Source organism: Nannobrachium achirus, assembly GCF_963921795.1.
Source record: "Nannobrachium achirus genome assembly, chromosome: 1".
Taxonomy (NCBI): domain Eukaryota; kingdom Metazoa; phylum Chordata; class Actinopteri; order Myctophiformes; family Myctophidae; genus Nannobrachium; species Nannobrachium achirus.
The window spans coordinates 10,719,863-10,737,048 of record NC_137810.1 but is presented as its reverse complement, the minus strand read 5'-3'; the positions used below and the strand labels follow the sequence as shown (position 1 = coordinate 10,737,048).

General features: G+C 45.0%; 2 protein-coding genes across 2 annotated transcripts in view; both read left to right on the top strand.

Moving 5' to 3' along the window:
* Positions 1-542: 542 nt before the first annotated feature.
* On the top strand, positions 543-14,167 carry LOC308286053 (serine/threonine-protein kinase PLK1-like; the record flags this gene model as incomplete). The annotated part of the gene is made up of 10 exons (XM_080727015.1): positions 543-905; positions 1,166-1,334; positions 1,614-1,758; positions 2,333-2,426; positions 2,738-3,004; positions 3,630-3,720; positions 4,063-4,140; positions 12,296-12,450; positions 12,954-13,136; positions 13,973-14,167. 10 exons carry the CDS (start codon positions 543-545, stop codon positions 14,165-14,167), a joined length of 1,740 nt encoding a protein of 579 aa, XP_080583141.1.
* Positions 14,168-16,569: 2,402 nt separating this feature from the next.
* LOC308286042 (beta-alanine-activating enzyme-like) overlaps positions 16,570-17,186 on the top strand; it is a gene marked incomplete at its 3' end in the record, with an annotated part of 31,836 nt that continues 31,219 nt past the window's right edge. Inside the window, exon 1 of the mRNA XM_080727004.1 lies at positions 16,570-16,720. The remainder of the gene's footprint in view (positions 16,721-17,186) is intronic.

The following is a 17,186-nucleotide window of genomic DNA, read 5'->3' as shown; positions in this document are numbered from 1 at the left end:
CGTCGCGTCGCAGATGCAACCCGTTGAGAGCTTGTAAATCGGCGCCGGAAGATCGATGCAAACGTTTGCGCAATGCACTATGGGGCGTAGGAAACTCGTGGATAGAAGATCTACTACACCCCTCCCCTTATGTAGTGGTGCTGAGCTCCCCAGCTCCTTCCCTCCCCTCCCCTCCCCTCCCCTCCCCTCTCCTCTCCTCTCCTCTCCTCTCTGGATTGCCTAGAGTGGACTCACCTGCTGGTGTCAGCCTGCAGGTGAGTTAGTTGGCTAATTGGGGGCTCATTAGTTGGCTAACGAGTACCAGAGAGTATTTAATGCTGTTTGTAACTGCTCTCAGTATGCAGAGACAGGTACAGGGCAGCACTATAGGGAGAGGAGAGCACGTGGGCTATTGGCCAGCTGCAGCATAAACATTTGTCCAGGCACTTTCTATTTTTGGGATTTCTTTAATTGAAAAAACATCATTAAACTAAGTTTTTGTGGTTATAAAATTACGTGGTTCGATTTCGTGGTAGCCGGATTTAACTTTTCAAACCACAATAATGTGTGCAGCCGTTGCGAAGCCGGTGGCCTACGGCCTTGCACCAAAGTCTGCCACCGCACCCCTGAAGGACATCCCAGATGTCCTGGTTGACCCACGGACCAAGAAGAGGTACACCCGGGGCCGGTTCCTGGGAAAGGGAGGCTTCGCCAAATGCTTCGAGATCACGGACATGGAGACCAATGAGGTGTTTGCGGGGAAGATCGTGGCCAAGTCCATGATCGCGAAGCAGCACCAGAGGGAGAAGATGACCTCCGAAATCGCCATCCACAAGAGCCTCGACAACCCACATGTCGTAGGCTTCAAAGGGTTCTTCGAGGATGACGATTTCGTGTTTGTTGTCCTGGAAATCTGCAGACGGAGAGTATGTATATTTTGTTACGTTTTATCCAATAGTGGGGTCTGAGATTGAAAATGCCAAATATTCAAACATTTTCATTAGTTTATTTTTATATATAGCTGCTGCAGAACCCTAGGGGCCCCACTTTGAGAACCCTTGTAGTCTAATTGTAGTTTTTTTTAAATGTCTTCACTTGACCAATCTTTGATTTTATTGGGTTTGTAAATTCCTCCTGAGGGTTTTAATAATGCCAACATCGTCTTGTTTTTCGTCTTGTCTTTCAGTCCCTGTTGGAACTGCACAAGCGCCGAAAGGCAGTGACCGAACCGGAGGCACGTTACTTCATGATGCAGCTGCTGACCGGCTGCCGATATCTCCACAACAACAGAGTCATCCATAGAGATCTAAAACTGGGAAACATCTTCCTCAGCGACGACATGATGGTCAAAATAGGTACGTTGATTGCATGCTGTGACACATCCAGGGCCACACATGGATTGCTAGCTGCTACTTGTATTTTAAAGGGGAGAACCACCCATTTTCAATATTTAAACGATGCGTACAACATTTCGACCATGCAAGGGCTTCATCAGGTTCCTGGTGAAGCCCTTGTATGGGCAAAATGTTCTTGTTGGTTAAACAAAATGTGGGAAAAGCAGTGCATCGTATCAGACTCCTTTTGAATGACGCGTCTGGGGGAAAAAAGCTAACAAATCTTCATCTTTCCACAAGGGGACTTTGGCCTGGCGACTAAGATTGAGTATGATGGCGAAAGGAAGAAGACCTTGTGTGGAACACCCAACTACATCGCCCCTGAAATCCTTTGCAAGAAGGGCCACAGCTTCGAGGTGGACGTCTGGTCACTCGGGTGCATCCTGTAAGTTAACCTTTTCATTAAATGTTGAACTAAAATGTAAACATCCTAGATCATCAAGCATGTATGGAACCCCTCTCAGGGAACAGTAATGAAACGAGACTAGATCGATAAAAATATTTAATTAACAAATTGTACCGTTAAATTTCAATGTGTGACCTGCGCACTGCATATTTTCAAGTGCAGAAAGTGACACTGGTTTCCCCTTAAAGGAGTAGTTCACCCCCAAAATGACTCGCGCCATGGAGGCTTGAGTTAAATAAAATTGTTTTGTATTTGTCGCATTCCTAAGACAAAAATTTGATTATAGTAAATGTACCCCCATTGATTCCGGAAGGGGACCCAAATGCATTCGGGTCCCCTTCAGGAATCAAAGGGGGTACATTTATTGTAATCAAATTATTGTCTTAGGAATGTGACAAAACTAAAAATATTATTGAACTCAAGTCTCCATGGTGTGAGTCATCAATAGAAAAGGTCATTTTGGGGGTGAACTACTCCTTTAATGCTTAAAAAGTAATGTTGACCTTGCCACAATCAGGTTATTGACCCTTCGTTCCTCCGGTCTTCTTCCCAGATACACTCTGTTGGTGGGTAAGCCTCCATTTGAGACGTCCTGTCTGAAGGAGACTTATAACCGGATCAAGAAGAACAACTATACCATCCCCTGGGTAAATTGGCACACCACAGTGCACATCATTTTATTTAAAGATATTTGGGGGTCTTTTCTGCTTTTATTGATGCACAGTAGAGGGACTGGAAACTGGGCGGGTGTGACATGCAGCAAAGGTCATAGGGCTTGGGAATCGAACCTGCTACTCACTGTAGGCTGCAATGGAGCCTATATTAAACACTTGGTAAAGCACAATTACACTCTCCAAACACAACTCTGCCCATGTTGTCTACCTCCCAAACATTTGACCTTTCCTCACTTATTGTGACCTCTGCTCAGTCCTCACCTGTAAACTCCTCTCCTCTGCAGAACGTGAACCCATTAGCGGCGTCGCTCATCAAGCGGATGCTGCACGCGGACCCCTCCCAGAGGCCCACCGTTGCACAGCTGCAGACAGATGAGTTCTTCACGCAGGGTTACGTCCCCTCACACCTGCCCACCACGTGCCTCACTTTACCCCCACGTTTCTCCATCGCCCCTTCCTCAGCTGTGGAGATGAGACGGCCACTCGCAGCACTGGGCAACAAAGGTATTATTCCCCCCCCCCCCCCCCCCCCCCCCTCAATGGTAGAAACTGTACTCGACGACAACACATCATGATCCTTTGTCCTGACCAATGTTTCCCTTTTTATTTCAGGAGGGTCAGAGGTGAAAGATGATCCTGCGCCAAGGTGAGACATCACTGTTCTTTACAAGAGCATATATTTGTCTAGATCTTTTTTTTTTTTGCATCTGCCAACAACATGCTTAACAGACTTGTAACCAGGAAAGTAATCTCTCAAACAAATGTAGTGCTACGTTTCAAAAGTTGAAGTTCTTAATATTGAGTGGTAAACATGTCCCATTTCAGAATAAATGACCAGCATAGCTGGTGGGTTTTTTCTCAAAATCGTCTGTCGGGTGGAAACCTTGTATGTTACCTTTCAGGATTCAAAAATGGCAAAAGTTGCAGATATACAAGGCAAGCTCATAACGCATCGCTTCCTACCACGTTTCACGCTTGTGATTCTGCTTTTATGTGACTCTGTAGGATGCTCAAGTAAGGCATTCATTTACAAAACACCTAGCAAGTAAAAATATGGACAGGTTTTTCCCTCTAATGTTGAGGGTTTTTACCGCACTGTTTCTTGACTAGCGTGTCCAGTATAGATGAATTTTACAAGAGTTCTGGTACTGTATTTACAGGGCGGTTGCGGCCAAGGATGGACCAGACTGTAACCTGACTGACATGTTGCAGCAAATCACGGCTTTTCTTGCAACGAAGCCGTCCGAGAGGCCCCTTGTACGCCAAGGTGAGACACTTTGTCACGTCCTCTCAAATATCTGTGTTCAGATTCCGCCCCAAGCTGAAAATGGCCTTGCGTCGCTCAGCTGAACATGAATTGTGATAACATTGTGAATGCTGACCAGTGGTGGAAAGGGGTAGTTGGTGGATTGAGGTAGTTTTACTCTACTTATGTTATACATAAGTTTGGTGTGACCGCAACCTTACAATTTACTACTTTATACTTTGGATTTGGAGATGTCTCTAAAAGTTCACAACCTTTTGAATGGAGAGTATTTATACATCGTGGTATTTCTACATTTACTGAAGCCTCCTTAATTACCAGTATTCTGTTTGTCTGCACTTTCAGAAGAGGCAGAAGATCCAGCCTGTATCCCCATCTTCTGGATCAGCAAATGGGTGGATTATTCTGATAAATATGGGCTAGGTAAGACGCACCTCTGTGATTTGGGGAAACATTTCTAAATGTTTTATTCTGCTCTCACATGTGTATCAGTTAATAATAATAATAATAATAATAATAATTATTATTATTATAATTATTATTATTATTATTACCCCTATCGTTAAATCGGTCCACGAAGCCGAGGTCCTAGGGCTGGTGTACACGACAAATTTCCAAACCCCGCTGTGTGTTCCCTGGGGGCGTGAAAAATAAGGGGGTGGGCTCTACATGTCCTCTGGGACCCCATCTACGTATGGACACCACTTGTTCGCCCATCCGTCTTACGGATGCTTTTTTATTCCATTTTATTTGTTTTAGGGTCCTATCTTGCAGTTCAAGCCTATTTCCACAGGGTGGCAGGCTACTTTCCCAACCTACTGGAGGTGAACATGCAGGGGCGTCAATTGGGTATGGCAAGCTATGGCAGCTGCCATACCTTGGCTACAGGGGGGAAATAATTAAATGTACGTTTCATCGTGCCTGTTGCTAAGGTATGGCAACATGATTGGTGTCTTGCAAGACACCAGTCATGTTGCCATACCTTAGCCTTTCCTGAACTGACACCGCTGTGAACATGTGTACACAGCCAGCATATTACTCAATGCCAAACTTTGCACACACACTCCTTGCCTGCCAATCCACAACCTCCACCCCTCCAGGGACCCCCAGGGCTTATCTCCCGATTAGGACACTTTCCAGCATAGTGACATGCAGAACAAACTGTCCATATAGTATGGTTTACATAAAAGTCAGTTGTCTTTCACACACACACACACACACACACACACACACACACACACACACACACACACACACACACACACACACACATATATATATATATACACATATATATATATATATATATATATATATATATATATATATATATATATATTTCATTTATTTATTTCATAAATATTTTTCATCACAATTGGGTTTGTGGGGAGCCATCCCTGCTTCAAGCTGTCACAGCACGGCACCAACACTTCAAACTAGTTAAAAAACCCAATACAGCAGATCTACAAGCACCTCACAGATCTACAAGCACCTCGCACATGCCAGGGACAGAGTAGGTTGGCCTGCATAAGCCTTGCTGTCAACACACTATACTACACCACTCAGGCCACCAAGCCAGGTGTGGTCAATTAGTGCCTTCTTTTGATCAGTGGCTTCTGCTTGATGAGTGGCACCAGTCTGTCTTTGTTCCCTGGTCAGTCAAGTTCACTGGGAGAGAATGTTTCAGATCAGTGCAAGTGTATTTGTTTTCCATTTGGACTTACTGTGTTTTGTTGGTACAGTATGCGTGCGACTAACTAATATTTCTGATAATTCAAATTTGTTTGTTGTTTAATTAGCCGGATTGTGAATGCCCTGCATTTTTCTTTCATCTTTAGAACCACACGTGTGTAACAAAACAGAGTGGTGATCATTTGGTGTGGGTGAAGAGAAGAAAAACATTTCATTAAAGGAGTAGTTCACCCCCAAAGTGACTTTTTTTCTATTGAACTCAAGTCTCCATGGCGTGAGTAATACATTGAAAAAATAAGTCATTTTGGGGGTGAACTACTCCTTGAATGTCAGTTTTGTGGTGTTTTGACTGGACACCCTGAACATATTGCCAGATAGATAGACAGACAGACAGACAGACAGACAGACAGACAGACAGACAGACAGACAGACAGACAGACAGAGAATTGTAGGCCTTGCATTTATTTGACTTGGTTCCAACAGATGGCGAAAATAGCTAATCTTCAAGCTCACAATGCCTCACTGTTTGGACAAAGAGTTGAGGCGTTACATTTTGTAAAACACGGCCTTGTGAAAATAGCAGATCTACATGCTCACAACACCTCACAACGCAGGGCGGCGTGAGCATGTAGATCTGATATTTTCACAATTTCTGCCCCTAATATTTAATTTATCATTTTAAAAGTATTAAAAAGTCCTTAAATTGTCTCTTTAGAAATGTGCAGATAGCCTCTGTATACTGTTGAGTGGAAAAACAATGTTTCACATTAAGCTAAACATTTGGGACCACCCAAGATCATTTGGAGACCCCTCTAGGGGTCCCATAGTTGAACCACTGACTTATAAGGGGAGTATGGAGACCCCTCTAGGGGTCCCATAGTTGAACCACTGACTTATAAGGGGAGTATATGAGGCTGGATCCGTCTGGAACACTGCACTAGGCTCTCGCCAGCTCTGTAGCTCTCCACACTTGAACAGTTGTGTCCTTAAATTCAATTATAATAATTAACCCCTGTATATACGGGCAATAGTTTTACATGACTTTGTGTACACAGCCAATAGTTTTACATGAACATGTCTAGGCTTTAGTACTGTACTGCCTCGTATAGCCCAACAGAGCCCAGCACAGAACAGCACAGCCCACCAGAGCCCAATACAGCCCCCCAGAGCCCAACAGAGTCCAGCAAACCTAAGTCCAGCCCAGCCGAGTAGGAGTATAGACCGGGGAAAGGGGGTAGTTAGATGACTCCACCAGGCCATTACTGTCCAGATCTGGCTTGAATAGGCCAGACTAGGGTAGACAGGACTGCACCAGACAACACCAGGCTGCTCCAGCCTGGTGGGACACTCAGAGACTTTGTAAACGCCTGTGTACATTTCCCATAGATTCTATGGGACTTGAACACTTGCTCCTGCCCTTCGTGTACACAATCTGTGCCGTGTCCCCTCAGAGGGACATTGTGGGCCCCCCGACCTCACTTTGAGAACCGGCCATGGACCACTTGATAAGCCCACAGTGTCCCTCTGAGGGTCCCCCGACCTCACTTTGAGAACCGACCATGGACCACTTGATAAGCCCACAGTGTCCCTCTGAGGGTTCATGTAAAACTACTGGTGACTTTGTACACGCCTGTGTACATTTCCCATAGATTCTATGGGACTTGAACACTTGCTCCTGCCCTTTGTGTACACGGTCTGTGCCGTGTCCCCTCAGAGGGACACTGTGGGCCCCCGACCTCACTTTGAGAACCGACCATGGACCACTTGATAAGCCCACAGTGTCCCTCTGAGGGTCCCCCGACCTCACTTTGAGGACCGACCATGGACCACTTGATAAGCCCACAGTGTCCCTCTGAGGGTCCCCGACCTCACTTTGAGAACCGACCATGGACCACTTGATAAGCCCACAGTGTCCCTCTGAGGGTTTATGTAAAACTACTGGTGACTTTGTACATGCCTGTGTACATTTCCCATAGATTCTATGGGACTTGAACACTTGCTCCTGCCCTTCGTGTACACGGTCTGTGCCGTGTCCCCTCAGAGGGACACTGTGGGCCCCCGACCTCACTTTGAGAACCGACCATGGACCACTTGATAAGCCCACAGTGTCCCTCTGAGGGTCCCCCGACCTCACTTTGAGGACCGACCATGGACCACTTGATAAGCCCACAGTGTCCCTCTGAGGGTCCCCGACCTCACTTTGAGAACCGACCATGGACCACTTGATAAGCCCACAGTGTCCCTCTGAGGGTTCATGTAAAACTACTGGTGACTTTGTACATGCCTGTGTACATTTCCCATAGATTCTATGGGACTTGAACACTTGCTCCTGCCCTTCGTGTACACGGTCTGTGCCGTGTCCCCTCAGAGGGACACTGTGGGCCCCCCGACCTCACTTTGAGAACCGGCCATGGACCACTTGATAAGCCCACAGTGTCCCTCTGAGGGTTCATGTAAAACTTAAAACTAATGCCCGTGTACACAGTGGTTAATCGCATGTGCAAGGATCTACAGAGCTGGCTGGAGCAGCCTGGTGGAGTCTGGTGCAGTCCTGTCTACCCTGGTCTGGCCTATTCAAGCCAGATCTGGACAGTAATGGCCTGGTGGAGTCATCTAACTACCCCCTTTCCCCGGTCTATACTCCTACTCGGCAGGACTGGGCTGGACTTAGGTTTGCTGGACTCTGTTGGGCTCTGGGGGGCTGTATTGGGCTCTGGTGGGCTGTGCTGTTCTGTGCTGGGCTCTGTTGGGCTATACGAGGCAGTACAGTACTAAAGCCTAGACATGTTCATGTAAAACTATTGGCCGTGTACACAAAGTCATGTAAAACTATTGCCTGTGTACACAGTGGCTTTTTCCTTGACCTTTCGAGTTAGGAGTGTCGTAGAGACACGAGACCGGGTTTGTTGGATTCAGCGTCAAAAAGTAAGTCAGAATAAGTGTCTTTTATCCGAAAGAATGTGTAATCGTGTTGGTGGCGTGCAAATTTCGTGTCTTTTTCGCAATCATAAAGGGTTCAAAGTGTCGGAGAGACACGAAACCCATTCCATCGGATCAGGCATCCTTCAAATATGAAAAGTGTTTCCTGCGTAAAACAAACAGATTTTTTTAGATTTTTTTTATTGATTTTAAGGACAAAAATCCGGGTTCCGGTGTCTTTTTCGCAATCGTAAAGGGTCATGAGAACCTAAGTCCAGCCCAGCCGAGTAGGAGTATAGACCGGGGAAAGGGGGTAGTTAGATGACTCCACCAGGCCATTACTGTCCAGATCTGGCTTGAATAGGCCAGACTAGGGTAGACAGGACTGCACCAGACAACACCAGGCTGCTCCAGCCTGGTGGGACACTCAGAGACTTTGTAAACGCCTGTGTACATTTCCCATAGATTCTATGGGACTTGAACACTTGCTCCTGCCCTTCGTGTACACAATCTGTGCCGTGTCCCCTCAGAGGGACATTGTGGGCCCCCCGACCTCACTTTGAGAACCGGCCATGGACCAGATCGGGCATGCTTCAAATATGAAACGTGTGTCCTGCCTGAAACAAAACATATTTTTTTGATTTTTTTATTCATTTTAAGGACAAAGGGCCTGTTTTGACGCCTAAAACGACCCTTTTCCTTGACCTTTCGAGTTAGGAGTGCCGTGTACACAGGATCTACAGAGCTGGCTGGAGCATGGAGCAGCCTGGTGGAGTCTGGTGCAGTCATCTAACTACCCCCCTTCCCTGGTCTATACTCCTATTGGGCAGGACTGGGCTGGACTTAGGTTTGCTGGAGTCTATTGGGCTCTGGTAGGCTGTATTGGGCTCTGGTGGGCCGTGTTGTGCTGTGATGGGCTCTGTTGGGCTACACGAGACAGTACAGTACTAAAGCCTGAACATGTTCATGTAAAACTATTGGCTGTGTACACAAAGTCATGTGAAACTATTGCCCGTATATACAGGGGTTAATTATTATAATTGAATTTAAGGACACAACTGTTCAAGTGTGGAGAGCTACAGAGCTGGCGAGAGCCTAGTGCAGTGTTCCAGACGGATCCAGCCTCATATACTCCCCTTATAAGTCAGTGGTTCAACTATGGGACCCCTAGAGGGGTCTCCATACTCCCCTTATAAGTCAGTGGTTCAACTATGGGACCCCTAGAGGGGTCTCCAAATGATCTTGGGTGGTCCCAAATGTTTAGCTTAAAGCCATACTGTGTAAGTTGCCCAACTAGTGGTCATTAGCCCTATAGCAAACCGCGGTCGCGTCCGCGTCTTTCGTCCGTTTTTCGTACCTTCAGACCCCCGCGTCTGCCTCCACCTCGCTGAGATCTATCTTTTAAGGGGTCCCTTGTTCCTGTGCGTTCAGTAATTCCAGAGATACGGACTCCTTCACCCTGCCTGGTAGGCGAAATTACCTAGAGAAGGGATGGTACAAACGGGCGACAACAAATATGGCTGCCATAGCGACCCCACTTCAAGATGCGCTGTGATTGGCCGGCAGTTGTATAACCCTCGCTGTGATTGGCCGGTAGTATGATGACGCAATTTTCGCGCGAGATCCGGTCCACGGCAAGGATCTCAGTTTACATATAGAGAAGGCTTTACAGGCTGAAATTCACGGCGCGGATCTTCTAAAACTTTTGTGATTTAATAGTTAGGAGAATTTTAAGATTTGTTTTATAAAAAAAGTTACATAGTACAACTTTAATGTGAAACATTGTTTTTCCACTCAACAGTATACAGAGGCTATCTGCACATTTCTAAAGAGACAATTTAAGGACTTTTTAATACTTTTAAAATGATAAATTAAATATTAGGGGCAGAAATTGTGAAAATATCAGATCTACATGCTCACGCCGCCCTGCGTTGTGAGGTGTTGTGAGCATGTAGATCTGCTATTTTCACAAGGCCGTGTTTTACAAAATGTAACGCCTCAACTCTTTGTCCAAACAGTGAGGCATTGTGAGCTTGAAGATTAGCTATTTTCGCCATCTGTTGGAACCAAGTCAAATAAATGCAAGGCCTACAATTCTCTGTCTGTCTGTCTGTCTGTCTGTCTGTCTGTCTGTCTGTCTGGCAATATCCTCAGGGTGTCCAGTCAAAACACCACAAAACTGACATTCAAGGAGTAGTTCACCCCCAAAATGACTTATTTTTTCAATGTATTACTCACGCCATGGAGACTTGAGTTCAATAGAAAAAAAGTCACTTTGGGGGTGAACTACTCCTTTAATGAAATGTTTTTCTTCTCTTCACCCACACCAAATGATCACCACTCTGTTTTGTTACACACGTGTGGTTCTAAAGATGAAAGAAAAATGCAGGGCATTCACAATCCGGCTAATTAAACAACAAACAAATTGGAATTATCAGAAATATTAGTTAGTCGCACGCATACTGTACCAACAAAACACAGTAAGTCCAAATGGAAAACAAATACACTTGCACTGATCTGAAACATTCTCTCCCAGTGAACTTGACTGACCAGGGAACAAAGACAGACTGGTGCCACTCATCAAGCAGAAGCCACTGATCAAAAGAAGGCACTAATTGACCACACCTGGCTTGGTGGCCTGAGTGGTGTAGTATAGTGTGTTGACAGCAAGGCTTATGCAGGCCAACCTACTCTGTCCCTGGCATGTGCGAGGTGCTTGTAGATCTGTGAGGTGCTTGTAGATCTGCTGTATTGGGTTTTTTAACTAGTTTGAAGTGTTGGTGCCATGCTGTGACAGCTTGAAGCAGGGATGGCTCCCCACAAACCCAATTGTGATGAAAAATATTTATGAAATAAATAAATGAAATAAATATATATATATATATATATATATATATATATATATATATATATATATATATATATATATATATATATGTGTATATATATATATATGTGTGTGTGTGTGTGTGTGTGTGTGTGTGTGTGTGTGTGTGTGTGTGTGTGTGTGTGTGTGTGAAAGACAACTGACTTTTATGTAAACCATACTATATGGACAGTTTGTTCTGCATGTCACTATGCTGGAAAGTGTCCTAATCGGGAGATAAGCCCTGGGGGTCCCTGGAGGGGTGGAGGTTGTGGATTGGCAGGCAAGGAGTGTGTGTGCAAAGTTTGGCATTGAGTAATATGCTGGCTGTGTACACATGTTCACAGCTGCGTCAGTTCAGGAAAGGCTAAGGTATGGCAACATGACTGGTGTCTTGCAAGACACCAATCATGTTGCCATACCTTAGCAACAGGCACGATGAAAAGTACATTTAATTATTTCCCCCCTGTAGCCAAGGTATGGATAAGCCCACAGTGTCCCTCTGAGGGTCCCCCGACCTCACTTTGAGAACCGACCACGGACCACTTGATAAGCCCACAGTGTCCCTCTGAGGGTCCCCCGACCTCACTTTGAGAACCGACCATGGACCACTTGATAAGCCCACAGTGTCCCTCTGAGGGTCCCCCGACCTCACTTTGAGAACCACCACGGACCACTTGTTAAGCCCACAGTGTCCCTCTGAGGGTTCATGTAAAACTACTGGTCGTGGACACCACCTAGGGCCTGTGTACATATGGCTCTCTGCTGCCCCCCATTAAGAAACTATAGACGGCACAGACCGTGTACACGAAGGGCAGGAGCAAGTGGTCAAGTCCCATAGAATCTATGGGAAATGTACGAAGTCGTGTACAAAGTCACCGGTTGGTCCACGAGCCATAGTTTTTTCCATTGTAGCTCCCTACAGTGTACACGAATATGATTATTACCCGTATCAGTTGAAGCCTCTTGCAACAGATGTGTATGCAGGTGTAGAATAACTTCACACACACAGTACTGCAATAATGTTTCAATATAGAATTGCCTTCTGACGTTTGTTCTTGCTTGGTGTGTTGTAAACCTGTGTTCTGATGTTTGTTCCAGGCTACCAGCTGTGTGACAACAGCGTGGGTGTACTCTTTAATGACTACACACGCTTAATGATGTATGTGGATGGGGAGAGCCTGCAGTACATTGACAAAACCAATGCAGAGAGCTACATCAGTGTACACGCATACCCTGCCACGCTCACCAAGAAGGTCAGTGGTTGTCTCTGACGTTACGCTATTTAAACTATTTTTTTTTTAAAGATTTGTTTTTGGGCTTTTTGCCTTTATTTGATAGGATAGTAGACTGACAGGAAATGGGGAGAGAGATCGGGAATGACATGCGGCAAAGGTCGTCCGGGTCGGGAATCGAACCGGCGACGCCAGCAGGCATCATAGCCTAGTATATGGTACGCGCCTTGACCACCAGGCCAGCGGGCGCCCCCGCTATTTAAACATTTAAGATGTTACTAACTCTGCTATGGTTGGCATAGAGCCAGAACGATAAAGAGCATGAGGGAACTGATTTGATTAAACCTGCACATTTCTGGCAAAATGATAATGAGGAGATGAGATGACAGATCCTTTTTATATTGGTGGATACTGGATATTAGCTCCTGTGTCGGTTTTGTGCCCTTTTCTGTCTCGTTGCCTTTTTTTAAAATGCATCCTTACCACTTTATCGAGTCGACCCTTTGTTATCACTTCTCTTGCAGATAACGTTGCTCAAGTACTTCCGCAGCTACATGAGCGAGCACCTTCTCAAGGCCGGTGCCAACATGGCACGTAGAGACGGTGACGAGCTGGCACGCCTGCCCTACCTCTCCCACTGGTTCAGGACCAAGAGTGCCATCGTGCTGCACCTGTCTAACGGCACCGTCCAGATTAACTTCTTCCAGGTTGGTGAACTTCACTGCATCCAGAGTGGAAATGGCAGATATAGGTCTGCTATTTTTGTACACCACACAGCCATTGTAAAACTAAGTATAGTAAAACAAATCCCCTTCGTGTTGACTGGGTCAAACTAGCAATGTTCAGAAACGTCTTCCATAAAACCCTTACCTTATTTCATAAGGTATATACTTTATTTCAATCTGCAATTTCATCCTTTTTGGCTGGATGTAAAACGTCAAGATACTGTAGGTTTAGAACGGCCGCAAGAATATGGGTTTAGAACTAACGGATTTGGAATGATATTGCCTAAGATTGTTTAGATAACAGCGCTAGCGGCGTGTCTTCTATGGAAGCATGTTGCACAGTGAAAATGGCTGACACAACATTGAGAGCATGTAGATCGGCTATTTAAGATTGGAGTATTTAACGTGGTCAAACTAGCAAAAGCCAGGGTTAAAGACTCAATCTGATTTCTTAACCTAGTTGGCAGTATGTAGAACAATACTAAAACCATCATTTTACACATTGTGTTAATTGTTTAGGAAAATGGCACTGTGTGGGAGGGCTCCTTCAGTTTCACAAATCACATGGTAGCACTTGGCCTTACAGAGTTCTCATTTGTGAGCTTTTATATTTGCTTTAAACGATGCAGATTGCTCTTTAAACGATGCAGATTGGTCTTTAAACAATGCAGATTGCTCTTTAAACAATGCAGATTGCTCTTTAAACAATGCAGATTGCTCTTTAAACGATGCAGATTGCTCTTTAAACAATGCAGATTGCTCTTTAAACAATGCAGATTGCTCTTGGCATAAAATGACATTGTTTTCATCTCCTCCAGGACCACGCCAAGCTGATCCTCTGCCCCCTGATGGCGGCGGTGACATACATCGATGAGAAGCGGGTCTTCAACACCTTCAAGCTTTCTCTGCTGGAGGAGTTTGGCTGCAGCAGGGAGCTGGCTACAAGGATGCGCTACGCCAAGCAGATGGTGGAGAAGCTGCTCTCCTCCAAGGGCTCTGCAGCACAATCTTAAAATTTGTTATCCATTTTAAATGTATTTTAAATTTGTCTTCTGAATGTCTATTTAATAAAGCACACTTGAATGACACAACTGGTTTTGTTGGGAGTTTTTGAGCGGTGGTCACACCGTCTCCATAGCGTGGCCGTGTGTGTATACGTCTATGTATGTGGGTCTGTATGTAGCCTAAGTACCCCTGGTGACCAGAGAGGTGCTGTTGAGTCTAGTCTGCCCTGAGCATCAACTGCAATACCAGTGGTGGCCTGAGTGACATGGATGGATGGATGGCTCTCTCTCTCACACGCAAGCAAGCACCCCCCCCCCCCCCCCCCCCCCCCCCATATATTTTTTTAATCATTATTATTATAATTTTTTTTAATCTTTTTTTATTATAATTATTATTATTATATATTTGTATTGCTGTTGCGCAGCCTCCACGGCCACCGCTCAGTTCACACGGGTGTGATTTTTGTAATGTGTTTGATTGCAAGGTCTGGTGTGGATGGTGCAAATGATTGCCGTGTCTTGTCCTTCAGACTTGAGGCAGTCCAGCATCTATTGCAGTCAGTGGTTGTCCAACTTTTTGTCTTGGGCATATTTGGGTGGAAACTTCATGTCCCACACTTTTAAAGGGTTAAAATGTGAAATGCCAAAAGTAGCAGATCTACTTGCTTGAAATGTGTTGCTTCAGTGTTTCAAACCTGTCCATCTACTTTTGATGCTTTGTGACTGGCTGATCAAGTAGGGGTGTTAATCTGGAGATGAGGGGTTTCTTCCCCACAGCAACAACTTCAAGTATTACATTTCAGTATATGGGGAAAATTTGACATATCTGGGGGGGGGGGGTTGAGCTGGCTCTGGGGCCCCTTTGCACAGACGGAGGGGCCCCGGGCCGGTCCGGGGCTTTCAACCCCCTCCAGGTAGTAATGTCCGAAGAGACAGACACGAAGGTGTGGCACACAGTATATATATATTTATCCTGTTATTTAAGAATGTTATGGACTGAGTGTACGAGGCTTTAATACGCTAGAGGTGCAATGCATATGGGTGTATGTTTTGTTGTTGTGTCTGTTTTGTTTTGTTTCGTTTTGTCTTGTTCTGCCCTGTTTTGTTGACAGGGTTAGGTTTGTTCTAGTCTTGTTAGTTTGTACTTGTTGAGTTTTTCGTTTTGTATTTGTTTTATTTGTTTTGTTTTATGGGGACTTGATCCACACACAAAACAATTGGCTACTGCCGTGCCTGTCCATGTTTGCTTGTTTGTACTGGAAAATGAAATAAAAATTATAAATTATAAAAAATGTCTATATGGGCCCTGACCATCTAGACAGACCCAGTGGGCCTTGGTTTACAAGGTTGAGAACCCCTGCTGTGCTGTATGTAGTAGCTTTGAGGGTGATGATTACTGACGTGTCCAAATGACTGCGATAATCTTGGTTGAAGTGTTCATGTTTTAGGTCTACAGGCCTGCTAATTAACAAGCATACTGGCAAGGCAGATAGTCTTATTGTGTGATCATGCGTGGAGTTTCAGGATAACTGGATCTTAAATGCAAATCTTTCCTATTGCACTATTCCTCTAATGGAATGGTCATTTGTTTTTAAGATTTGTTTTGGGGCTTTTATGCCTTTATTGATAGGACAGTAGACTGACAGGAAACTGGGGGAGAGACGGGGAGTGACATGCGGCAAAGGTCGTCCGGATTGGGAATCGAACCGGCGACGGCGTCAGGCATCCATGGCATGCCTATGTGGCAATGCCTAAGTGGTATGCGCCTGGACCAGTAGGCCAGCAGGCACCCCGGAATAGTCATTTGTACAGAGAGCTCAGTTATCAGTTTTTAATCTGTAAAGAAATCTACATGAAAAATAGACCTCTGACATGTGTAGGGTGGGTCTTGAGAATTCCTGAACACTTGTGCCTTCAAAGGTCTCTTCTGGAGGATCAGCTCTTCACCATTAAAAAAGAGTGCTCTGTCTGGGCTGAATTTCTTGATAACGGGTACAGGTATCTTGTAAATGTCTTGAAATAAAATTGACAAGGGAATTCAGTGACACCAAGTTGTAGGCCCCCATACATTAAAAGGGAACGATACTGCAGCCTCTGGCTCCTCCTACAGGAGACAGGCAGCCATTACAGATCCTACTTGTAAACTGGCAGTGCCGTGCTGTGCTGTGATTGGCTGACGACAATACCCAGAGTAACTCATGCCCTGATTGGTTCAGAGCTGGTGTTGCGCTCTGAAAATAGCAGATCTACAAGCTCACAATACGTCATGGTGGGACGCCTTGTGAGCTTGTAGATCTGCTATTTCAGACGAGAGAGTTGCACAGCTTCCGTACACACAGAGTAGTAGTCAGACAGACCTGAAAGAAGCACATCTTATGTTGCCGAGTCGCCTTCTGTGGGTGCACCGAATCTCTGCCCTGCTTATTGTTTACCATTACAGCAGCAAGTTTCTTCTCCCATCTTTTCCCATCTTTGACTGTTATATTATGTGAAGAAGCTGCAGGATCTTGTGGTCTGATGATGAGGTCTGTGTCAACTGCATGGTGACACCAGAAGACACGTGTAAGAACCTAGGATCTAATGTGTACTATTAACTACATTTGTATTTCGTTACACATGGATATAGCCTACTGTTTCAATCACTGATAGTGGTTCCCCAAACACTGGGTCGGGACCCATTTGTGGGTCACGGTCACGGACCATTTTTTATGGGTCACAACTGAATACATGATATCCCTTTATATATATATTTTTGGTTTCCTGCACATTTTGTTTTGAATTATTATTATTTCAAAACATACAAGTTTTTAAAAAAAGCAAAACATTTTCATAAAATTAGAGACAAATTAGACAAAATTCGTGTTCAGAAGCATCTTCCATAAAACCCTAAAGATCTGGTGATATTTAATAAAGGGGCAACGGTTTAAAGCCTCAGTCTGCAATGACTTCAACTGGTTTATAATGATAATAACACAAACATAATGTATAATTGTTTGGGAATGACAGCACGGGGGGGGGGGGGGGGGGG